This window comes from Ilyonectria robusta (genome assembly GCF_021365365.1).
Source record: "Ilyonectria robusta strain PMI_751 chromosome Unknown BGZ61scaffold_25, whole genome shotgun sequence".
Lineage (NCBI taxonomy): Eukaryota > Fungi > Ascomycota > Sordariomycetes > Hypocreales > Nectriaceae > Ilyonectria > Ilyonectria robusta.
In genome coordinates, this window is record NW_025764459.1 from 88,585 (window position 1) to 112,793 (window position 24,209).

Genomic DNA, 24,209 nt, shown 5'->3' on the forward strand with positions numbered 1-24,209 from the left:
GAATTTCACCCGCAGTTTCTCACGTCCGCTTTCTCTAATCACCGATTTCATTCCCAATTCGACCGCGCGTCTCATCATGAAATATCCTCCGCGAAGACATCACCAGAGGGCCCATGTGTCTCGTGCGCAACCATACACCACGACCCAGTATCGGATAGCCTGGAGGCTACGTAGATCCAATGTTTGGTCTTCGCCACCCACAGTTTGCGGGCCCCCCCAAGTCGACTCATCTGAGGCAAAGGACAGTTGCCCGGCTTGATCCGCAGTCTCCAGCTTACCAGGCAGCAGGAGACGAAAGTCCCGGCTATCAAGATGAAGGGTTCGTTTTATACCAGCATAGAGAGCCTCTCTAATATGCACGAGCTGAACGAATAGTAGAGGCAACTATGGTGAGGATTTTGTCGGTGACTACGGCGAGGAGAATGCGTGTCAAAACCATCCGGAGCTGGAGCAGCGCATGAACCAGATTCTTGAGATTGCCAGGGTACAAAGCAAACAGTGATTCTCCCAAAACACTCCTCCCCTCTGGATTGGCCTTAATTCCACTTTGACGTATCATGTGCTGACACTTCATTTGTTTAGAATTCATGACATGGACAAAACGTCAGTACTTAGATAGTTCGAGTGATCTCGCTTTCCTGCCTCTATATGCTAACCGTTATACCGGGCAGAACGAGGGAATTGGTTCAGCAGTACGTAGTAGTCTTCGGCTCCTTCCTCCCCCCCCTGTTGCCGCTCCTGCTAACAATTGAATTGGATAGAATGAGGGAAGTAGTACAACAGTACGTATCGACCTTGAACTTCTGCTTTGCCTTTTTTTTTCTGACATGGTTGCTTGCAGGGTTTCGACATTGCGCGAGGACTGAGTGATATCTTTTATCTCAAAGGGAATATATTGAGACGCTGAACGTTGTAGAGTACGAGAACTGCGGAATAATTTGGTTGAGAAAATCTTGCTGCCCCTTTTTCAGGCGGCCGAGACTGTATTGCAAGGAGAACAAGACCAAGTGCGTCACGGAGTGACGGGAGAACATGCAACAATGGACCCTGTCGAGATGTCCACCAAAGGCAGCGAACCTCGTCGCTAAAGACCATACGATAGTCAGATATTATGATGGTGTGGCCAACAGAGGGTTTCCCTTTTTTGCGTTTTTTTTATGTAGTCGAGGAATCGATATCAATGCCTCGTGTCGTGCCGGTGGCACATTCTTAAGACAAGGACCTCCAAGTGACGTAACCTATCCAGGGTAGGATACTCTAATTCATCGAGTAGATTTATGATAGGGTCACTAGATGCCTCGCGATTTCAGAATGAGCTCTCTCCACTTCCCAGTATGAGATGAGAATCAAGTTCAAATGGAGCTACAGATAAAGGGAAAGAGGTGTCTTGGTGGCGATGTTTGGATGCTTGAATTGTCTTTTCCTTCTTTTCCTCGATTTTTTTGATCAGTCATTACATGGAACATCTAATGAGTTTACCTAGAGATGGACTTGGCTGTGTTTGAACTGTCACTGCTTCAGTAACCAGAAACGATTATAGCAGAGTAGACTTTTGAAGATTTAATGGTATAAAGAAGGATGGCCCTTGTCTTCGGAGGCATGGCTTTGATCGTGTGCAGACCAAGATATCTTAGCACCTTGATTGCTCGACCGTCCCTCTTCATCTCCTGGCGCTTCAGCAACAAGCATTCGATCAACCAGTATTGGACGTGATTGCGGGAAGGCCTACTGATATTTAGACAATAGAAAGATTCAGGTGGTCGAAGACAAAACTCGCTTTTGCATGGTTTGTCATGAATCTATTGCGTTAGGTGCGTTCTCTATACAGCAAGTTTGGCCGTGGTATTCATCTAGAGTCGAATATGCATTCTATTAGCATTCACAAGAGCGTGATAACGCTGTGTCATTTACTCTACAGTAATAGCCCCTTGCTCGCAACCGGTCGTAAAGTTTGATCCTCCGAGAAGTGCTTCTCAATATACCCCTTCATATCATTCCACACGGTCTCAATAGGGGTTATATCCGGCGAAACAGGCGGCCATGCGACCCTCGAACCTCGAGCTCGGCCGCGGCGTGGGCAGGTGCTTTATCGTGCATAAAGATATGATCCTGATCCGGATGAAGACGATGCTATCCATGGTAATAGCGACGATATGTTCAATATAGCTAGTAGTTTCCTATCAAGCCCCAATCCTTCCCCCAATAGACCCCAGGGCCCTTGCCTGAGAGCCCAGAAAAGCCGCCCCAGAACACCCATCCCTTCTTCCGCTGATGCTGTTTAATACTACAGGTTGGATCGAGCTCTCCGCCGGGTCTGTGCGTGAACCATGTGCGTGTATGCCTTCCCCGGTAGCCCGGGTCTCATCAGGCCGAGGAATAACTTTCCAATCGCTAAGGATTCAGCCGAGGCAGCGCGTAGCAAAGGCGAGTCTCCTTTGATGCGTTGGCTCTGTGGTCAGAGGCTTCTGGCATGCTATGTATCTCGTCAAGCCGACCCGGCGTAGGGCACCTGTGACAGCATCGACCGAGCAGTCCCGACCTCGTTCCTGTGATAACCGCCAGTAAGCCATCCGCCAACTTCTCGTAGAGGCATATACGAACTTGATTGATTGTTCCACTTGGGCTTCAGTAGGTGGGGGAGGGCGGCCAGAGGGACGGCGAGGGCGGCTCTTTGGACGCCGCCGCGGGGCGGTTCTCGGAGGGGGGCTTGTGAGCTGCTGAGGGAGCTGCTGAGGGAGCTCCTGAAGTTGCTGAGGAAGCTGCTGTTGGAGCCGCAAATAAAGCTGCTCTTGCTGCTGCAACATAAGCTGCTGTTGCTCTTGAAGAAGCTCTTGCTGCTGCAACATAAGCTGCTGTTGCTCTTGAAGCTGCTGTAGCCGCAGCTCGAGATCCTGCGTGGAAGCCATGGCGAAAACGTTGTCAAAAAAGGGATCAAACCGCGTTGTGTAGATGTTAGGTTAAGATACCTCAAGAACGCGAATAGCGATAGACCCCCTCAATTCGCAACCAAGTGAATCGCTATTACGGAAGGACGGTTCATCACGTGACAAGCTCCTCAACCTGCCCGCTCGCTCGCTCTCTCGATCGATCGGAAAGCGTCGAAAAGCGATTCAAGGGTGTTGGGATGGCATGCACGTGCTTCGGGAAGAAACGTAAATTTCAGCCATGAGTACCCACCCACTGCTGAAAATTTTGGTCAAGAACGGACAAATGCGATGCAGAAGTCATTTGCCGATGCCCAGCGCTTCTTCCGGCCACCCCCATTGAAGACGCGAATGGTGGGTCCACTCGTTCAGGAAATTGGCGGTCGATCTGGTCCTTTTCCTCCCACTCCTAAGACGGGAATGTTGGGCCCATTTGGCACGTTTGGCGCGTTTGGGACGCTCTGCGCACTCGGCCAGAAGGTCGCGCTAGGCCAGAAAATTGGTGGCCGATTTGGCCCTTTTCCCTCCGTCTCCCCTTAGCGTCATGACTGTAATTAAATATCTCCCCCATCCTCCCGTAATGCTTTAGATCTTCTTTCCCCTTTCCCTCAACGCGTTTCTGCAAAGGCCACGATCATTCAAACCTACGTCGACTGGGCAGAGCCCTCCGAGGTGATGATCAAATACAAGCTTACGTCGACTGGGCAGAGCCCTCCGAAGCAAGGCCACGATCATTCAAACCTACGTTGACCGGGCAGAGCCCTCCGAGGTGATGATCACGATCATTCAAACCTACGTTGACTGGGCAGAGCCCTCCGAGGTGATGATCACGATCATTTAAACCTACGTTGACTGGGCAGAGCCCTCCGAGGTGATGATCAAATACAAGCTTACGTCGACTGGGCAGAGCCCTCCGAAGCAAGGCCACGATCATTTAAACCTACGTTGACCGGGCAGAGCCCTCCGAGGTGATGATCACGATCATTCAAACCTACGTTGACTGGGCAGAGCCCTCCGAGGTGATGATCACGATCATTTAAACCTACGTTGACTGGGCAGAGCCCTCCGAGGTGATGATCAAATACAAGCTTACGTCGACTGGGCAGAGCCCTCCGAAGCAAGGCCACGATCATTTAAACCTACGTTGACCGGGCAGAGCCCTCCGAGGTGATGATCACGATCATTCAAACCTACGTTGACTGGGCAGAGCCCTCCGAGGTGATGATCACGATCATTTAAACCTACGTTGACTGGGCAGAGCCCTCCGAGGTGATGATCAAATACAAGCTTACGTCGACTGGGCAGAGCCCTCCGAAGCAAGGCCACGATCATTTAAACCTACGTTGACCGGGCAGAGCCCTCCGAGGTGATGATCACGATCATTCAAACCTACGTTGACTGGGCAGAGCCCTCCGAGGTGATGATCACGATCATTTAAACCTACGTTGACTGGGCAGAGCCCTCCGAGGTGATGATCAAATACAAGCTTACGTCGACTGGGCAGAGCCCTCCGAAGCAAGGCCACGATCATTTAAACCTACGTTGACCGGGCAGAGCCCTCCGAGGTGATGATCACGATCATTCAAACCTACGTTGACTGGGCAGAGCCCTCCGAGGTGATGATCACGATCATTTAAACCTACGTTGACTGGGCAGAGCCCTCCGAGGTGATGATCAAATACAAGCTTACGTCGACTGGGCAGAGCCCTCCGAAGCAAGGCCACGATCATTTAAACCTACGTTGACCGGGCAGAGCCCTCCGAGGTGATGATCACGATCATTCAAACCTACGTTGACTGGGCAGAGCCCTCCGAGGTGATGATCACGATCATTTAAACCTACGTTGACTGGGCAGAGCCCTCCGAGGTGATGATCAAATACAAGCTTACGTCGACTGGGCAGAGCCCTCCGAAGCAAGGCCACGATCATTTAAACCTACGTTGACCGGGCAGAGCCCTCCGAGGTGATGATCACGATCATTCAAACCTACGTTGACTGGGCAGAGCCCTCCGAGGTGATGATCACGATCATTTAAACCTACGTTGACTGGGCAGAGCCCTCCGAGGTGATGATCAAATACAAGCTTACGTCGACTGGGCAGAGCCCTCCGAAGCAAGGCCACGATCATTCAAACCTACGTCGACTGGGCAGAGCCCTCCGAGGTTATGATCAAATACAAGCTTACGTTGACTGGGCAGAGCCCTCCGAGGCAAGGCCACGATCATTCAAACCTACGTTGACCGGGCAGAGCCCTCCGAGGTGATGATCACGATCATTCAAACCTACGTTGACTGGGCAGAGCCCTCCGAGGTGATGATCACGATCATTCAAACCTACGTTGACTGGGCAGAGCCCTCCGAGGTGATGATCACATTTTGCATAGACACATCTACTGCTTATTCATAGGCCTTTATTTTTTTTCTCTTGTCTAATAAAACACGACAAGAGTTTTTTTTTTTTTTTTTTTTTTAATTTACGTTCCTATCGTTTTCACATGTGACCAAATGTAAATTCCCGCAGTGTCTTTCCGCCCTATCGAGCCAATGACCACAACGTATAATCCCTAACTTACTCCTTTTTAAAACTTGTCGCACGTGTCAAATCTCCTGAACTTCGACTTCTCGGCCTACGGGCGTAACCGATGGCGTAACCGGTCATGAATTTATGGGCCAACCCAAACGAAGTCCCTTGGAAACTCGGTGGATGTTTGTGTACCCCGCTGTCAGCCTGCGCGCGCTCCTAAATGGCTGGTGGCTGAAACTGGCCTCTCGTAGGCAAACCAGAACATCGCACGCACTATTTCAGCCGCACAATGAGTGGCATTAGCAACGTAGGCGCACTTCCGTTCTAGCATACTACACCCATCAATGGTACAACAACGCCCACCTCCAATGGTGGTTTCGGTAGGGATGTGCACGCTACACAATAAGCGCCATTCTTCGCTTATTACGGTGGATTTTGATCGTATTGCACCATATAAACTCGTGGAAGCGAAATGTGTGTGGTCAACTATGGCTGCCTTGGTATCATCTGTGGCCGATCAAGACTACTCCATCCTGTCAGATTGCAATCTTTTGTCTATGCTCTGCTGTACCTCTTCACTTACGATGCTCTTTTACCGCCAAATCTGCTCGTTACGACAACCTTGGACGCCCTAGACGAGGTCGGCCCCCCTTCACGCTGCCATCAATGATTTTATTCTGAGCCTCAGCGAGCTTGACGTTACCGACCGCACCGTCCAAGCGGGACAAGGTGTTCCCAGCGAGGACTTGATGACTTTGGAACACAGTTATGCGTACGTAGAGCTTCCTCTTCGCACTGAGTGCCTCTTCCTAAACTTTATGGTGGAGACTTTGTGATACAAAGATCTACCTAGTAAGTCGTGGTAATGTCAAGAATGGGCTATAATGTCAGCCGAAGTTCGCGCAATCAGCCATACTGGCCGAATGAGAGAGGTACTCTTCAGTACCAACAGACATAGGCCACTGCCCCAAGAGACTAACCTCACACAATGGCAGTGCGAGTTACTGTCCGTAGTATCTTGGTCTGTGTCGCTAAGGTACGCCCTTTCCCACACCTACCTAGTCGCCCTTTCAAGGGTACACGGGCCTTCAAAGTCATCATTAACACTGCGTGGAAAACGACCAATCTCAATTCGCAAGGATATTGTAAAAGAGGAACATGTATGTGCCCACAACTCTAGGAGCCAGGTATATCGACAGCTATGAGGCTGGGGAAGGGCTGTAGCGTTTTCTGTCTTGTGTATTTCTGTGATCCGATCACCCAACCTTGGATTAGCATTGCATCCACCTAGGAAACTCATCTCGTTCTGAACCTTTAGGTACTGTACAATACGCTCTGTCGGAGCCCGTGTATTCTTCGTAATTGCTGATATGTAGCGGTGACAGAGTTTTTCGCTAGTGATTGTGAGAGAGAGTTCTCGATGGCGGTCTTATCCGGCCCTTCTCCTCCCTGCTACGCAAAAGAGGCGTCATGGATTCGAAAAGCAGGGAAATATCTGGAAAGGAGTGTCATAAGGTAGGTTCTGGCTTGTGCATGGCGTTTCTTGCTTCACGATGTATTATTTTCCCTTTCCAAGGCGCTGATATGGTCTAGCGCGGATGCCGGGGGGTCAATGCAGGCCGGACAGGACGCGAACCAGCAGTATTGTTAGAGAGGGCGTCTATAATAAGCCAGCCGTACGGCAGAACCGTTACAAGCCTCCTTATGATTTTTGTCCGTAAGGCCTAGCGGTTGGCTGTGCTCAACAACTACTGTCTTTCTTAGATCAGATTGTACAGTAGCTTCCCTGAGAACCACTGCTGATGGTAGACCTGAACTATCTGGAGCTTCGAGCGGTATCCGGTAATGCTTTGAAGGGAATGGATGTGGCTGGTGAAAAGGAGATAAAAGGTTCCTGGCCAAGGAAAGGCATCTAAGCTTGTACAACTCAGGGACTCTGATGGAAAGCCGGTATTCAAAGACCATACACGGGTACAGTGGTTTACATGTGGCTGCGGAGGAAATAGGATGAGCCTGTATTTCGCATAATTTCCTAGGTTACGACTAACTTTGTCTCAAGGTTACGAAGAGGCGAAAGGGGGCGTCGCAGGCGACTTTGCTGATGGCTATAACAAAGCCGGTAAGAAACTTGTTACAATGCCGGTCTTTGTCTGACAGGTCATCAGCGATGGCCTTGACGTCAATGCAGTGAACCCCTTGCAGTACTCGATTGAAGTTTCCATAGCGTTTGTGGAGAGATTCTGAGCGACCTCATTGTGCAGCACGGTTTCTGCACGAAATCAGAGTTCAGATGGCATTGGGTGAGGATAGAGCCCTAATGAGACATGGCTGGTGTTGAAGCAGGATCTTGAGGGGTGATTCACTAGCTTGATGCGGGTGGGAGTCTGATCAAGCCAAGGCTCGGCCTGCGTAACCAAGGCAACCTTAACAGACTAATCCCCGCTTACGAAGGACGCAGCCGAAGTCGGGACAAGTTGCAGAGACATGTCAGCTGAAGCGACGTTGAGGTTGGAGTAAGGACAGGACGTACTGGTAGAACATGACCGCAGCTGAAATCGCCTGCCGAGGCATAGCCGAGATGAAAAAAAAACTAAAAAAAACTGCAAAGAACAGAGATCTCGGGAGGGGAAAGAGAGAAAGAGGCGGTGCCAGGTGGGAGACAGATACACTTGGTTTAGCAGCAGGTGAGGAGCCGTCGGGTGGTGGCTGGGTCTTAGGCATCGGTCGGTTTCAGGCAACGTTAGCTAGCAAAACAACCCTGTAACTTGTTGTAATCGTAGTAGCCCCCAGTAATAGTGCAGCAGGTAGCTCTTGGACGTGATATGTCGAGAGCGTGTGAGCACATGCTTCCGGTGAGGCCTCGTCACTCTATTGAGAACGCAGGCACCGTAAAAGAGCCCAATCAAGGCATCATGGTCTAGGATAGGCATATTCAGACACCAAGTCACGTAGGCCACGGAGGCGGCCCATGAAGTGTGCTCGGGGACGATCAAGATAGTTAACGAAAACGGACAGACAATCCACGGACCTGGTTGGATACGCGAAGGCGTAAGACTGTAGAGATATCGTAGTAACGGAGCATTTATTTCCGTATATTCACCATCCACCCACCGAGGCTGACCACATACACCGTGACAAGCCGGAAGCTTGGTCCGGAAGCTTGGTCCGGCAGCTTGGCACTTTTCACTTGGTGGTAAGATGGCTTCCGACTGACAATTGCTTACACTGTAGCATCAAATCGTACCCAACACAGGCATCTCACACGACACTTTACGCCTCGTTCATCAAAGAAGCATTTCAATAACTCTTAAACCCGCCCCCTCCAGGCTTTTGTGACTCTTCCACGGTGTTGTGGGCACGGAGCTTGGTTGCTTGGCCTGCTATTAGAGGCTTGTATATTCTGAACCTAAAAGATGTACTAAGGAGGGTCGTCGAATGGCCAGGACCCGCTCCGGATGGCGAAGCTGGCGAACTCCGCCCAGGCATACTGCAAGCCAGAATGCGATTGAGATGTACCAGTGCAACTCTCGCCTTGACTTCCGCTCAAACCTGCCATCTCATCACACTTCTATGTTTTCTTTTTTCCACTCCCAGCAGATACCTGCGATAATCCAACTAAACAGCGTTTAGCACAACACCACCCGATGGCGGAGAACAAACGGCCCTACTCGGAAGAGCCAAATCGAGACGAGAAAGCCGCCGCGCGGAATCTTATTCCAGCTCACAATGCCGATATTGCGGCTCGAAGGCCCGGTGATGAGATTAAGAATCCCTTGAGCACGGCGAACCTCACTACTGCAAGTCCCAGCACTATGGGAGACTATGGCGAACTGCGCAAAGAGTTTTTATCGCGCGAGAAGGCGCTGGACTTTGATTACAACTGCCAGCAAAGGGGCACACCAGATGAACGGCTTGCTGATGCCATCATTCAAAGGCTGAAAGCCCAGGATGAGGCCAATGTCTACGGGAAAGCTCATCCTAGGACGGGTTATGGGGGCCAACCTCACCCTAGGTTTGCCGGCGACCATTTCCTATCCAACAGGGAGCTTATTGAACAAACGGCTTTATTTCGAGTCGCTCGGCGCATGCCCAAGGGTGGCCACTTGCACATCCACTTCAATGCTTGCCTGCCGCCTCAAGTGCTGTTAGACATCGCAAAGGGCATGGACCGCATGTTCATCATGAGCAATATGCCCCTCATCTCGGACAACGGCTGCGGAAACTTTGATCGGTGTGAGTTCCAATTTCAGCTCAGGAGCCCGGAAAAGGAGTCTCCGGGCGACTTGTTCTCCGTTGCATACCAGCCTGGACAGACCATGAAGTTTCGAGACTTCATGGAGCGGTTTCCCGGGTATTATGACAAGGCTACTGTCGATGACTGGTTATTGGATAAGCTCATGTTTCATGAGGAAGAGGCGCATAATTACCTGCAGACAGCATCCGGGTACGTTCCTTGCTGCCTTTTTGCGTGGATTCCAGGGGGCGAAAAATTAATACCCTCTAGGGCATGGGCAAAGTTCAACGGGCGAACGAGAATGATGAAGGGCTTGTTTAACTACGAAACAGCATACAAGGCATACACAAGGCGATTACTCGAGAACTTTATGGATGACAACATCACTTATGCTGAGATCCGACCCAAATTTATGATGAGCAACCAGCTATGGAAGGACAACGGCACGGAGCGCACCAACAACGAGGGTATTATGAAACTCATCATCAATGAGGTGGAGAATTTCCAGGATAGGATGGCGCGCGAAAGCAAGTTCTTTGGCGGCCTCAAAGTTATTTACTGCACGCCCCGATCATTCGAGCCCGATCAAATTGAGCAAGCTCTTGACGAATGCCTTGCGTTCAAGAAGGAGTGGCCACAGTGAATTGCAGGTGAGCATGTAAATATCCACATGCAAGGGCTGAAATGCTGACTCTGGGATAGGTTTCGACCTCGTAGGTGAAGAGTCCAAGGGGCGGCCCATCAAGGACTTTGCTCCAAAGCTTCTTGCGTTCCAGGAGAAGTGTGCGGATCAAGGCGTGGAGATCCCATTCCTCTTCCACTGCGGCGAGACCTTGGACATGGGCAAAGATACGGACGGCAACTTGGTCGATGCGCTGCTCCTCAAGTCGAAACGAGTCGGGCGTGGGTTTGCGCTGGCGAAACACCCGTACATCATGCAGCACATGAAGGAGTGAGGTATCTGCCTCGAGCTGTGTCCCATCTCGAACGAGATCTTGGGCCTCACACCGCGTGTCAGTGGACATGCGATGTATCAGCTGCTGGCTAATAACGTGCATTGCACTGTTAGCTCTGATAATGGGACGCTGTTTCGGTAAGCCACTGCTGGCGAGTTTCTGTCTTTACATCTACTGACAGATATCCAGGTCGACTCTATCACACGACTTCTACCAGGTCATGGTGGGCAAGGCTGATATGGGCCTGTTCGGCTGGAAGCAGCTTATCCTATGGAGTCTGGAGCACGCCTGCCTCTTTGGCGCCGAATACGACCGTGTTTATTCGCAGTGGGAGCAGGAGTGGGTCAAGTTTGTCGAGTGGGTGATTAGGGAGTATGGCAACGACTACGAGCGAGATTGCTTAGGCTAGGTAAAGTGAGTTTGTTGTGAGGCCTTCCGATAGCCCCGCATTCGACTCATGGAAGCGGCAATACATGCAATTACTCATGCCAAAAGAGGGCTACCGTAAAAACTCTGTCAACTCGCGCAGCCTAGCGTCTCCATTTTTCCACTGTTAACCGCGAAAACGTCACAAACAGCCTAGTGTATTGGTTCTCCTTCTTTTTATGGAGAAGCTAGGCTGCGCGAGTTGACAGAGTTTTTACGGTAGTTGGAGAGGAAGACAGATATTAGGAGAAAGGTATTAGATGAGAGACACTTGGGTGAAAGACAGGCTTTGAAACGAAGAAAACCGGTAACAGTACTGGTTGAAGTTCCATGACAGGGGCATCTACCAGCAAAACGTCCATCCTCAAGGTCATCCTGCTCGAGTTTGACACATTCTTTACGCCTCCATGAATTTGCAGACTGATGGAGTAGTGTATGTACTCTGTGACAGGTGACATATACGAAAGCCTGACCTTGATTGTCCCGGTTACACGTAGGATACCTACGACGATCTCGAGAACCATTACGAAGGCGATTGTGAGTGACACTTGGCCGGCCACACGGCGTGTCTCGACGGTCGGGTTGGGAGCGCCACCGGCAACACACATTCAGTTAAGTCACAACACCAGCGGTTAGAAGACAGCGGCTGGCGTTATGCACATTGTTGACATAGCAATGTATATAATATGGCGTGCATAACATGCAGTAGCTTGAGTTGATCAACACTGGTCGAATTCATGTAAGCGCTTTGAGTGCCAATTGGAGAGCGACAGCCCTACGAACACAAATATGATAGATGTAGTATCAACACCCATGATAATATCACTCATCTGCCGAATCAGACCAGGTAGTAAGCATTCGCCATCAATATCAAACAATGACAGCCGTGACAGCCAAATCCCCGCGGCAGTGCTCCAGATCCCGTCAGCGGGCTCTCACAGGCACGAGCTCTGTACCTGGAGGTGCCAATGCAATCCCCCCTGACCTGAGGGCATGGGTCGCCTATGATTGGCTACCAGAATGGCCCTCATCCCATCTTATCCGTTCTCCCCCCTGGTCTCGCTTCCTGTTCCCTGTCGCCCACGCCGACAGGGATATGACCGCGGAATTCTTGAAGACCGAAAAGCCCTTTGGGGCCGACGATTGAAAATTCCGTGCCGTCGGCTTTCCCATGGCAAAATGGTTCGGCAGCGGCATGCAGTCCCTGCAGAGTTCTACGCGCGTGCGGCGCAAAATACGACCCTTTTGGGCAGTGACTCAGTGAGCCTCTCCCGCTCTGAGATGAAACAATGAAACGGATCAGTGCGGGCGAGACTTGTGCTCAACGTGGTTTGGTTCGGGAGCCACGGCCCACAACGACATGCAGGTCCCGGAGCATTTTCTGCAGTGCTGAGCTTTCCATCACATAAAAACCCCTATTGTTGATTGTTTTTCATTGCCAGCAAGCTAGTGGTGCCGGGTGCTGGGTGTCATTTCCCCATTTCGACCTCACCGTTCGGTGAGACGTTGGGCGAGACATTGGATGAGACCTAAACAAGGCTGCACAAGACACGGAACCGGAGCTTGGGAACGGCCAAGCTTACGAGAGTGAAACATTTTGTGATGGCCGGTTTGCAGCACCGGCGCATCTCGCGTAGGCAGGAAGGCGGAAAATGCACGGGTGCGCCCGCCATTGATCAAATTACTAAGATATGAGGAAACAAATTCAGCCTCTAGGGGGACGGATGACAGACTGGACGCGTTGCCGCCGCGTAGCAGTCAGTGCGCTGGAGCCTGGGCGAGTGTTGGCGGGCTTCGGGGGTCGAATAATCCCTGGCACACTATCGGCAGCATCCTCGTCTACCGGGCAGTTTTTGCGGGCAGTTTTCCGGGCGTCTTAACGAGAAAATACAGGGAATACCCCCTGCGCCCCGTGGGGCAGCCCCAATCCTCCAAACGTCAGCCCATCCAGGCAGGCAGGACTTGGTACTTTGGGCTGTGTTGGCCTCGCTATCTACTATGGACGCCTGGAGTACTTCGCATCCTGGCTACCAGCTCACGGTCGCGGCCTCGCCACAACTGGTAGGCTGGTCCTGGCCCATCTTGCCAAGGGCTAGCCAGGAACTCGGTCAGCCTCTCAGCCAGCCTCTCAGCCGCAGCGGCGTGGTGATTTCTTCTCTAGGTTGCTTTCCATGCCTTCCTTGCCGTCATTGGCATCCTTGCCATGCTTCCCGGTTCACTCGCTCATCCCTGCACGGGAACTCAACTCGCCAAGCTCCGAGGCCAAGAGCGACAAGGGTCCAGGGGAACGGACTGTCGCACTGGTACGTACTATTGCTTAGCTAGTAACGAATGGCGTGCAAGATATGCCCGGTTCGTCCATGGGCCTTGATGGGGCCTGGCTGGGTCGAGACCATGCTGAATGCAGGGGCCAGGGACACGGTCGACAAGCGTAGTCGGGTCTATTGGCTCCGTCTATTGGGCTTCTCGGCAATAGCCTCTTTGGTGGCCTCCTGGTATCAAGGGATCTACAAGCGTTGGCGAACTATCGATTCCGCTGTTCGGAGCAATCTCATTTAGGCCTTCAAGCAGCCAAGACACGAACTGACCATGCGATTCTGGGCAATGGCATGTCACGATGGTTGATGCCAATCTGCAAGAATAATGGGATTCAAAACTACATAATATGATAATAGTCCCCTGTTCGGTTGCCCAGTAGCCATCTCGAAATAATCGCCATTGCTGACCCATGCTGTCATTCAAATCGTCATCTATTTCCAAGCCCCCTCAAACTCTACCGCGTATCGAAATTGTACTTTTGTCTGTTGTTACATGGGAATTGTGATGAGGGATGCGGATACGGGAAAGAAATGGGCTGAACACCACAGGATCACTTCCCCAGGACTTTGAAGGACCAGGAACAGCCCGGACCATGCAAACACAAAATCCTTTTTCCGTGTACCGATCTTCCGGTCGCTCACTCGTTGGTCAAGACGTAGCGGAACCGAGGCTTCCCCGCCTCCATGTCCAGGATCGCCTGGTTGGCGTCGGTCATGGGCCGCATCTCAACCCAAGGCTCAATCTGCTTTTCGGCGGCAAGCTGGAAGAGCTCTTCGATCTCCTTTGGGCTGCCGATGAGCGACCCGACCAGTCGCCGGCGCTGAGGAACCAACGCCCATGCGCTGAGGGGGATGGGCTCCTCGGGGATACCCACTTGCACGAGTGTGCCGTTGAGGGCGAGCAGGTCAAAGTACTCCTGCAAGGGCATCTGCAAGCCAGAATTAGAGGGGAACGTTGGTCAGCCACGGCGGTCTCGGGAAGCCCAACACGAGGGGCAGTGGAGTGAGAGGGAAGAGGGGATCTGCAGGACACACGAGCGAGGGGCGGAAAACCCGGCATTGTACAGCGCTGCTCCGATGCAGGGACAAGCCAACATATCTCGTTGATCACGTGGGGTTCCAGCGAGTGCTGAGAGTCAGACGTACCTTTGGTGATGATACGGTGCAGATGAGAAGGTCGAGGGAGCTTGCGTGCTTCTTGGACCAGTTCTCGTCGTCCTCGGTTGCAATATACTCGTCCGCGCCGAGCGCCAGCGCCTCGTCTCACTTGCACGCCCGTCGAGAGATACCCACCACGCGATCGGCGCCCATGGCCTTGGCGATGAGCACGGCAAAGTGGCCCAAGCCGCCCACGCCGACGACGCCGATCCGCTTCCCGGGCCCGGCGCCGAAGACCTTGAGCGGGGAGTACACGGTGACGCCGCCGCAGAGCATCGGTGCCGCGTGCTCGGGCTTCAGGCCGTCGGGGATCTTGATGACAAAGTGCGACGGGCTGCGGTGGTAGACGGCGTATCCCCCGTAAGCCTTGCCGCCGGTGCGGTACGTCGTGTTGTATGTCAGGTGCATGTCTGAGCAGTAGTTCTCCTCGTCGTGCTCGCACGCGTCGCAGGGGCCGTCGCGGGATCGGCACGAGTCCGTCTGGGCTCCGACTCCCACCCGGTCTCCGACTCCCACCCGGTCTCCAACCTTGATATCCCCTTCTGCCTCGGATCCGACCCGGACCGCGATGCCGACAATCTCATGTCCGACCACGCACGGGAAGTCGGTTGGGCCCTGCCAAGTGTCAGCCGTCTATCGACTTCCAATGATGCCTCCGAATCCAAGCCGTGCAACATACCCATCCGGCTCGCAGGGTGTGGATGTCGGAACCGCAGATGCCCGAGTGCGTAATTTTGATGTCAACGTCCGTCTCTTCCCATGGCTTTGGTTCGTATTCCTTCCAGACCATGTTTCCCTCTGCAGCTGAAGGGTCTTCACCCATCCAGCCCTCAAAGGTGTAGTCAGTGCTCATCTTAGTGGGTATTAAAGGCAATGATGCCGCTCTCTATTTTGAATCAGGAAGTATTCGAATTGTTGCTCTCGAGATGATGATGCCCAGCTAATAGAACCTTCTTCATCGGTGGGATTTGACTTACTTTATATCACAGCCGTGATCCCATCCTATATCAGACCCGGGTCAGAACAGGCCACCGGCTTCATACCATACCGCGACCCGTCGCCATATCACCGACCTCACACCTTGCTACCAGAGCGATGCCCAACCGGCCCCGTCCCGGCCTCCCCAGCATGATCCTGATGAATGCGTACATATTAGCGTTACGTACTACGTAGTACGGTCGAAACGGGCACCATGTTAGTGACCATTGGCCATCATCACAAGCATGAAAAGATGGCGCATCCCCACCATGTGGGCACTTCTTGCGGACGGCCGAAAGTCAATGTAACGGTACGCGCCGCGCTTGAAGAAATCGATATTGGCTTTCAAAAGAATGCCCCTTTTGGCTGCTATGTGATGTTAGATAATCTGTATGGAACAAGATTGGCGGTTAGAAACGGCCATTTTGAAACGTACATCTATATCCGATCGGGATCGACCGACGAAGGTGTGAGGGAACGATCATGTGACTTTCATACTTTATGAATAGTCTCACTTTATGAATATTGTGTAAATAGCTTAAGTCAGAGTTTTCCTTAAGAATCTCTTTCTCTCCTTGTAAACAATCATTTTGCCCAAGCTGCACTCGACCTCGTTCGTGCTCTTGTACCGTCACAGAAGGCAGCCCACCCATTTGGTCGCGTTTTATCTGTTACAAACATGCCGTTTTTGTCAGAGTCATTTCACCGCCGCATCATGACTGTTCCAGATCACACAGAGCCTCCTGAGGCCTCCTCTCCCGGATTCAGGGTAAACCCTGTCGAGCCTGGTTTTAGCGATCGCTTAGGTCGAGGACGGCGGGATAATACGAGCAACGCCTTGGAGACTTTAAGAGAGTCCTTAGGTGAACTGTCGTTGTCGAGCTCCTGGATGGAAGACCACCGACGAACGCAGGCCAGGAAAGCGCGTAACCACTTTCTATCAAGTGTTATGAGGTTAGGGAGTGTACCCAATGTCGCATATGCCGTCTGTCTTTGGGACATCAGTAGACAGTCTTGGGTAGGGGCAAAATGGGCGCCCAATCATCACCCTAACTGCGATCCTCGGGTACGTCATCACCCGTGGCTTTTATTTTCCGCTTACATCCTAAGAGGAGCAGGGTCTTACTTCCTCCAAAGCATGTTTGAGAAAGAAAGAACGGTACCTTGAGCAGATTATCCTCAAGTTTCACCATAGGTTTGGCGTGGCTTGTTATCTCAGGTTTTGGAATCCATTCCAGCAGAAGTGGGTTGAGATGGCGCATGTGCCCGACGATCACCCCATACCGGACTGGGAGCGCATAGTAAGTGAGAGTGATCCTGAAGCCTCGAATCTAGTGACCTGACGAATGTAATAGTTGGCGGCTATGGAGATTTTCACCTATTCCTCGATGAAGGGAAGTCAACGAAAGGACAAAAGAAGACTAGAGAAGGCTACGACGTTGTAGAGGAAGCACATAGGAACATTCTGCGAAATTATTGATCCAGTCGGAAGGAGTGAGTGGTCAGGTAGATTACGGAGAGAGGCGGCAAATTAAAAAAAAAAAAACCCATATAATCACTTTGTCTAACGTTTGACTTGGCTAATGTCACCCTCCTAGTCAACGAATTTCGCAGGCTGTGGCCGTGAATGGTGAGGCATGGCAATCCCAGGGGTCGATCTCCACGTGTCAGCGTAACCGCGTCAACTGAGATGAGCATGACTCGGTAGGCTGATGGCCACTTGCGCAACCGGCAAAGGCCCAAACTTAGATAGGATTAGAGCTCAATGACCGGGCTTAGGGATTCATCATGTACGTTAAGCCAATTGGTGGCCATCATCGAAACGCCGTTTCCGATGGCGCGGCTGCCGCCGAAGCTGAAAAGCGGACTTGCCATCGGCAATTGGATGTCTGTAGCCAAAGAGATGTGAGTCGAAAGGTTTCCAACCGAACGCGCGATTGACTAGCCATGGCTCCAGGGTGATATGCACGGAATCGACCGATGTGTTGCTCGTCCGGGCCAGAGAATCTCGGAGTCATCTATGTCCCGCGTATCCGACGGCTCACATATACTGTCTAGGGAAATTAGAGGAGAGTTATCGTACTTGTTCCAGTAGGATCAATCATCCTTAGTTGCAAGAGCTGCTGGGCTATTGCAAGACTATACGCCCCGTTTCGGTCGAATGGAATGATGCACAGGCGTGACCAAGCAAAGCAGCATAACTGTACCTTGTACTGTACTTGTGCGGTATAAGTAAGACTCACTGTATGTAGTATCTTCAAGCTCGTTGCGAGTTTTGGGACGAGTCACATTTAGGACCATGCCTACTTCAATCAACTTTGGGGCGGAAATTTCGGCCGTAACAACTGAAATCAGATAATGAAACACAAAGCATCAACTCACTTCGATGCTGATGATAAAAGCCCAATGTGATTTCAATCGATGAAAGCTCTATACAAGACAGACAGCCTCATAATCATCCGTTTGATTAAAGCATTCGACACGTAAATCGCCCATACAACTTTCCACTCTCTTTGCCAGAGCGAGCCATGTCTTCCCAGCACGAGCGCACAGCCCAGTTGCCGGCCAAGCCCCACGGCCTCACTGTGACCCAAGATCTCCCTCACCAGACGCAGATCGATGAGGGAGGAAAAGCTACGCAATGCGACATCCTCATCATCGGTGGTGGTGCCGCTGGACTAGCCGCCGCAGCAGCTGTCCAAGACAGAAAACTTAGAGTCATCCTCGTCGAAAAGGCCGACCATGTCGGCGGCACCACCTTCCGATCCGGCGGCACCATCTGGATGCCAAACAACTTCCTTCTGTGGAAGCATGGCATTGAGGATAGCAAAGCACTCGGGGCGCGGTACATCAACGCTGTCACACAAGCGATACCGACGCCTTCTCGTCGACACGCAGCCGATGCCCCTTTGCGCAGCAGGCGCGTCGACGCGTTTTTAACGCAAGGTCCTGAAATGATCAATTTCTTTCGAGATCAAGGGTTTCAATGGATGAGCACGCCTTCCAAGTTTCCAGACTACCATCCAAACGCCGATGGCGCTGTTGAGCAAGGCCGCACCCTCGACCCTGCCGTCTTCGATGCGGCTTGCCTAGGCCCGTACTTGAAGTACCTGCCCGCCCCAGATGGAGCGCCTGTGGTTGCTCGGTTTGAGGATTTCCGGATCCTGACACGGCCCCACGCCTCGGCGCACTGTACAGATCTTTCGCCCGTGCCAAAGGGAATGTCAAGGCCCATGTCGATGGGTCGATCGGTCGTCGCACAGCTTCTCAAGATATGCATGGATCGCGGCAATGTGGAGATCTGGACCAGGTATGAGCTGCAGGATCTCTTGCTACTTGACGACGGCGGCGTGGCGGGGGCCAGGGCTCAACGCGGAGGGGATACAGTCTCTGAGGATATCCACGCGACGTTGGGTGTGGTGCTGACCACGGGTGGATTCTCCAATCACCAGGGCATGCGGGATTTGTATTTCGGAAAGCAGAGCAGGAAGGAATGGAGCCTCAGCTCAGATGGCGACACAGGCATCGCGTTGCAAGTTGGCCAGAACGTTGGCGCCGACAGCAGACAGCTTGACGAGGTCTGGGGTGTTCCCACGATGAATGATCCCAGAACTGGACAGGTGACGGAAGCTATGTTTGCCATCTCCAAGCCCTTCTCCGTCGTCGTGGATGACATGGGCCGCCGTTTCTTCGCCGAGTCTCAGCCCTACGGTGACGCAGTCAGGTCCATGTATACAAGAGCAGGAGCGGGAACAAACGCTAAAAAGGCACGTTTCTGGCTCATTTTCGACCGGACCTACAGTCGCAGATACACGATCGGTGGTCTCAAACCGACAATGCGTATCAGCGAGGCTGTTGACCGAGGTCTGATCTTAACCTCCAGCACCATCAGCGACCTGGAGAAACAGATAGATATTCAAGACGGCGCACTTCAAGCAACGCTTGACAGATGGAACGCGATGTGCGTTTCGGGTAAAGACGAGGATTTTGGCCGGGGCGAAGACAGGTACCAGCAGTTCATCGGAGACCCGGGCGTGGGGCCAAATCCCTGCATGGGACCTGTCAAAATGAGCCCTTTTTACGCCATTGAGATCTTTCCCGGCGATGCTGGTACGAGGGGAGGTCTCCGAAGCGATGAGTTTGCAAGAGTGCTGAGGAAAGATGGCGATGTGATTCGCCGGCTATATGTTGCGGGAAACGCATCAGCCGCGACACTTGGGTCCCATGGCGCAGGGACAACAATCTGCCCTGCGATGACAGATGGCTTCATTGCTGTGAGACACATGCAGTCACTGAATAACGATAGCAGTGGAGACAATCTCCAGTGCTAAACGAGACTGAGGTCCGAGAAACCCTAGATGGGCGGCTCGGCTTAGGACTTCCTGGACGCTATCAAGTAAGAAACGAACGGAAGCCTCCTCTATAATAATGTTGACTACTTCAAAACACTTTATATAAGCTTTAGTATCCAGAGATGTCAATCTCCAATCATAGTTGGCTCAACTTTTCATGCGTTTTCCACGAGTCTCTACGTTACATCCCGCCGATTCCTCTGACAGTCCGCGAGACCCGAGCAGACGACGTTCTGGCGGGGTATCATATCCCGGCGGGAACTGTGGTTTACGTCGTGGCCAATGCCATCAACCGTCTTCCCGCGTACTGGGGGACACGGCGGGCGAATTTAATCCTGACCGGTGGGACAATCTGCCGGCCGAGTGGACCCCCAGTGCCTTTATGACTTTTTCGCAAGGGTCGAGGGGTTGCATTGGTCGCAAATTTTCCGAAACGGAGATGAAGGTGGTGCTGTGCAGTTTGCTCAGCATGTATGAATTTGGGCGCGACGACTGGATCGCCGACCCGGAAACTTCAAAAATGTGCAGAGTAGTGTTGCAGCCAAAGTACGGGATAACTTTGAAGATATCGGCGATAGAGAAGTAAAGTGGCACCTGGCACCTGGCACCTGGCACCTGGCACCTGGCACCTGCGACGGCGGACAAGTAGCTGAGATGGTGGAATGTTGCTTCTCTTGATGTATGAAGGGGAATACACAGCACGAAGGCATGTGACGGATCAGACGAAAAAAGTTAAGAAATCTTTTCGTTCATTTTAGAAGGGAGGGCGTCATTGGTGGCGAGAATTAGGCACCTAAACCGCAGGTTATGCGGACAGCAATCAAGTTGCAATTGAGAAAGGGAGATTGAGTGCGAGCTAGGGCATAATAACATACTACTCATCAAGATGAAGGGATCTTAACATGGAGTAACCTCAATATGATGGACTTTGATTTATATGCTGAAGAAAGAACTCTGAACGCTTAGAGAAACATGTCTGCAAGGAGGAAGGCTAAGTAAGATAACCAAAAAGGGCGTAAGAAGAGAATGGCGGGGCTTTGCTGGGTACAAACCCAATTGCCGGAACTGTATTCTACGTAACTTAATTAGCGTGTTGTTCGGCCCTATGAGGCTCGCCTGACAATTTCTGTGCGGTTTGGGGTGCGTTTGTTCACTGGTGTCTGGTCGGACCTAATAGGCTATATTATCCACAGATGGGACTGATCGAAAAGCATGTTGAAGATTTCTATGGTGTTGAAACCTGAACTAGAGGAACTAGAGGAGCCCATGTCTCACCGAGGGCTTGACCGCTGTCTATGTCTGCTGCGCATCTCGTCTCAGCACCTTCTCCAACCACGCCGATACCTGCTCGTTGACCTCGGCAGGCGATTCCCATAAAGCCCAGTGGGATGCTTCAACCTCCCCACGAGTCAAGTCCTCAAAGTATTGGTCCATCCCATCCGACATGCTCAGCGGCAATGCTTCGTCCCTTGTAGCAGCGAGAAAGAACGCTGGCATGGAAAACTTGATTGGCTTTAGCAAGAGCCGCAGCTCGTCAAGGTAGTTTTGCGCACGTGTACGATACCAGTTGAGGGGCCCCTTCAGTCTAGGCTCCCCCTCTCGAAAGTATTTCGAAGTATAATGGTCTAGCTCATGGCCTGAGATGAGTCGGGATTGGTCTATTTTAGGGAGGTTGTCGAAGAGAACACCCTCTGTGATGCTGAAACCGACCTCGCCCTCAACGCTGGCCCCTCCAAACATGGCATTGAGAAATTGCCGAACCTTCTTTTCGTCCCTTATCTCGTCTTCGATCTCTGTACCCCTAAACTGTAGCTGGTACCTCGGAGTCATCAGCCTTTTGCTACGTGTAGCATCGTCTAGTGAAAGAAAGACCGACGAAGGCGGAATGAAAGGGGTGCCAATGCTGAAGATGCCCTGAACCAGATCAGGAAGCCACATGGCAGTGCGCCAGACCACGGCGCCACCCCAGTCATGGCCCCCAAGGATGATTTTCCTGTCTTTGACGATCGCGTTTGCTAGCTCTTTGATGTCTTCGGCGATGCTTTTCAAGGCATACTGGCTCGGCTGGTCGGGTGCAGCAGTATCGCCGAAGCCGAGCATGTCCGGCGCCACGACCTGATAGCCCAGTGATGCGAAATGCGGAACTTGGTATCGCCAGCCGAAGCCCAGATCTGGAAATCCGTGGATGAGGAAGATCGTTGCGAGGGGCTCTTTTTCCGGATCAGCCCGCAAATAGTGGTATGTCTTGCCGCGGATAGAAGCTGTGTCCGACGTGACCCTCGGATCGTTGGCATCTAGCTTGTCGAAATCCATTTTGCCTAGATCGAGGGTCTAGAGGTGTTGAGGCTGACTGTTGGAAAGGTGCTGAAAATGAATAACTTGCGCGGGACGGAAGATGAGATGCTATGTAACGCGTGTTTTAACTGAATAACAGTTCTGACTTGAATCTGATAGAGGATGATTTATAAACCAATACTTAATACGACGTATGGGGACTTTGGGCTCCAATTAGGAATTTTGCTTTCGAAAATGTGTGCGATAAAGGACGGATGAAGCTCTTCGTGCTATTGGAGTCGATACCAGCCTCGATATGGCGTAGCCGAAATGTAGGTAACCAACACCCAGCGGGCTTAACTGAACCAGGATGCAAAAGATGAATGTCAATTTTGGCCTTCATCCCACAAGAAAAGTCCTCTTTGTCTCCTCACGTAGCCTTGGAACTATCCAAAATCATCCTCTACGCCTCATGTGGCTGGATTTCCGGCTTGGTCATCCGACACGTGGATCTCTATGTCTACTTGCAACGACACGTCATGAAAGTTGACGAGCGGCGAATGACACTGTAATGCAAGGCACACCGAAACCAAATGTGTTATGAAAATCTGGTTCATGGGTAAAGAGCACCGACGCGGAGGTGATATTCGGCGCCAGTTGACATGACGATGTTGTGGTTTCGAAGAACAGTCTCGTCGACTAAGTCTCGTAAAAGGATAACATGACGTCCATCGTCACAGTAAGAATCTTAGGTTCCTGTTTTCTGTTCATTTTCGCCTCGCTTGAATCATTCTTATCCGGCACAATCATCCGAACGATGGACCACAACGAAGCATCCCTCGGCATCCCCATACGGCAAGCTTGATCCGGTTACGCGGCCGATATAATGTCACTCTACCAGACTCGGTTATCGTTGGCAAACCCGGGAATATTTTCGTTCTAATTTAAGGCGAACCGCCCCGTTCACTGTCTTTACTAAATATTATAATATTTATGCTCAATCGTCAAGTCTTGACACTAAGCCATGCGAATCCAGCGTAATGCAGTTGCCCTACCGTCGAATGAAATCACTGCTTTGATCCCATGTCCCCCGATATCGTCTTCTGGAAGCAATCAAAAGATTCTTTCCAAAACAGTTGACTGCTTCGCGCGTCGCGTCGTGAACTTCTCATCGGTTTCACTGTTTCGAGCCCATTGACACTCATCACGTCGATGATGTCCACTGCTATGATTGAGTTACAGGACCGAGGGGCACCGCAGAATTCAGGACTTACTATGATTAGAGGCAATGACTTCATGTGATCTGTGGAATATTTCTGGCCCACGAATGCGCGTCAAGTCTTGCATGAGACGTTTTGGTATGTCTTCGGGCCAATACATCCAATATACTCGGGCAAAGACATGATACTGGTCAGCAGCCCTGATCTCCAGTATATAGGCAATCCAGTCTCTCTCGGGCCTCTTCAAATCCCTGACAGCGTGATCCGTTGGGTTGTCCTGGCTGGTCAACCGGTTTGCCACCCTGACGAAATCTCCGATCCTGAATTGAGTGCCCCGAACTGCGCTTACCAATTAGCTAATTGTACGAGGTGTGGAAGTCGGGCACTTCTCTAACAGAGGAAACATCTGTAGCTCTGCAACCGGGACCACTGCGCGCCGGGCACTACGCGATAACGGTGAAAGACTTTTGAACTGGAGAAGGGAAATGGTTGTCGCTTAGTCACTTCGGCGCCCACGCTACTGGAGCCCCGTCGTGTCTTTCGCTTGCGCTTTGATGGCAGGGGCTCGTTGCATTGAACGACCCTAAAATCGTACTCTTCTGAAACTTTCGCCATTTGTAGTACGTTGTTATAAGAGTCCACTAATTGAGTCAACGCAAGTGTTGCGGACCGTGGAACCAGCGAATGGAAGACGATGAACAAAAGTTAATGACCCGGATGCTTCCAGAGTAAGTGTGAAAAACCTAGCAAAGATTATATAGACAATTTGCGGGGCTCTCGTTACTCGGCTAAACCGACTTCCGGGGCCTCATTTCGATACTGCACGGACGAATTTGGCCATTTCGC

The 24,209-nt window shown here is 51.7% G+C and overlaps 9 protein-coding genes across 9 annotated transcripts; 5 read left to right on the forward strand and 4 right to left on the reverse strand.

Annotated features, from left to right (window-relative positions):
• Positions 1-51: 51 nt before the first annotated feature.
• On the forward strand, positions 52-1,452 carry BGZ61DRAFT_460605 (uncharacterized protein). The gene is made up of 6 exons (XM_046247042.1): positions 52-245; positions 381-498; positions 583-603; positions 672-692; positions 762-782; positions 917-1,452. Exons 1-6 carry the CDS (start codon positions 77-79, stop codon positions 1,086-1,088), a joined length of 522 nt encoding a protein of 173 aa, XP_046098298.1. The 5' UTR covers positions 52-76; the 3' UTR covers positions 1,089-1,452.
• A 666-nt stretch (positions 1,453-2,118) lies between these two features.
• BGZ61DRAFT_460612 (uncharacterized protein) lies at positions 2,119-2,930 on the reverse strand. Its single transcript, XM_046247043.1, has one exon. It carries the CDS (start codon positions 2,904-2,906, stop codon positions 2,400-2,402), a length of 507 nt encoding a protein of 168 aa, XP_046098299.1. The 5' UTR covers positions 2,907-2,930; the 3' UTR covers positions 2,119-2,399.
• On the forward strand, positions 2,786-3,483 carry BGZ61DRAFT_460613 (uncharacterized protein). Its single transcript, XM_046247044.1, has one exon. It carries the CDS (start codon positions 3,216-3,218, stop codon positions 3,462-3,464), a length of 249 nt encoding a protein of 82 aa, XP_046098300.1. The 5' UTR covers positions 2,786-3,215; the 3' UTR covers positions 3,465-3,483.
• A 5,608-nt stretch (positions 3,484-9,091) lies between these two features.
• On the forward strand, positions 9,092-11,046 carry BGZ61DRAFT_483419 (uncharacterized protein; the record flags this gene model as incomplete). The annotated part of the gene is made up of 5 exons (XM_046249498.1): positions 9,092-9,891; positions 9,952-10,148; positions 10,384-10,633; positions 10,751-10,774; positions 10,827-11,046. The coding sequence occupies 5 exons, from the start codon at positions 9,092-9,094 to the stop codon at positions 11,044-11,046; spliced, it is 1,491 nt and encodes a 496-aa protein (XP_046098301.1).
• A 2,648-nt stretch (positions 11,047-13,694) lies between these two features.
• BGZ61DRAFT_509388 (chaperonin 10-like protein) lies at positions 13,695-15,392 on the reverse strand (the record flags this gene model as incomplete). The annotated part of the gene is made up of 4 exons (XM_046251998.1): positions 13,695-14,310; positions 14,528-14,638; positions 14,675-15,154; positions 15,219-15,392. The coding sequence occupies 4 exons, from the start codon at positions 15,390-15,392 to the stop codon at positions 14,020-14,022; spliced, it is 1,056 nt and encodes a 351-aa protein (XP_046098302.1). The 3' UTR covers positions 13,695-14,019.
• A 713-nt stretch (positions 15,393-16,105) lies between these two features.
• BGZ61DRAFT_460617 (uncharacterized protein) lies at positions 16,106-17,075 on the forward strand. Its single transcript, XM_046247045.1, has 3 exons — positions 16,106-16,583; positions 16,636-16,818; positions 16,873-17,075. Exons 1-3 carry the CDS (start codon positions 16,197-16,199, stop codon positions 16,960-16,962), a joined length of 660 nt encoding a protein of 219 aa, XP_046098303.1. The 5' UTR covers positions 16,106-16,196; the 3' UTR covers positions 16,963-17,075.
• A 970-nt stretch (positions 17,076-18,045) lies between these two features.
• Positions 18,046-20,255, forward strand: BGZ61DRAFT_483423 (FAD binding domain-containing protein; the record flags this gene model as incomplete). Its single annotated transcript, XM_046249499.1, has 3 exons — positions 18,046-19,791; positions 19,827-19,913; positions 19,983-20,255. 3 exons carry the CDS (start codon positions 18,046-18,048, stop codon positions 20,253-20,255), a joined length of 2,106 nt encoding a protein of 701 aa, XP_046098304.1.
• A 907-nt stretch (positions 20,256-21,162) lies between these two features.
• Positions 21,163-22,182, reverse strand: BGZ61DRAFT_498076 (Alpha/Beta hydrolase protein; the record flags this gene model as incomplete). The annotated part of the gene is made up of 1 exon (XM_046251235.1): positions 21,163-22,182. The coding sequence occupies one exon, from the start codon at positions 22,180-22,182 to the stop codon at positions 21,163-21,165; it is 1,020 nt and encodes a 339-aa protein (XP_046098305.1).
• Positions 22,183-23,053: 871 nt separating this feature from the next.
• Positions 23,054-24,083, reverse strand: BGZ61DRAFT_460620 (uncharacterized protein). The gene is made up of 3 exons (XM_046247046.1): positions 23,759-24,083; positions 23,418-23,702; positions 23,054-23,365 (listed from the first exon to the last, which is right to left on the reverse strand). Exons 1-3 carry the CDS (start codon positions 23,976-23,978, stop codon positions 23,211-23,213), a joined length of 660 nt encoding a protein of 219 aa, XP_046098306.1. The 5' UTR covers positions 23,979-24,083; the 3' UTR covers positions 23,054-23,210.
• Between the last annotated feature and the right edge of the window lie 126 nt (positions 24,084-24,209).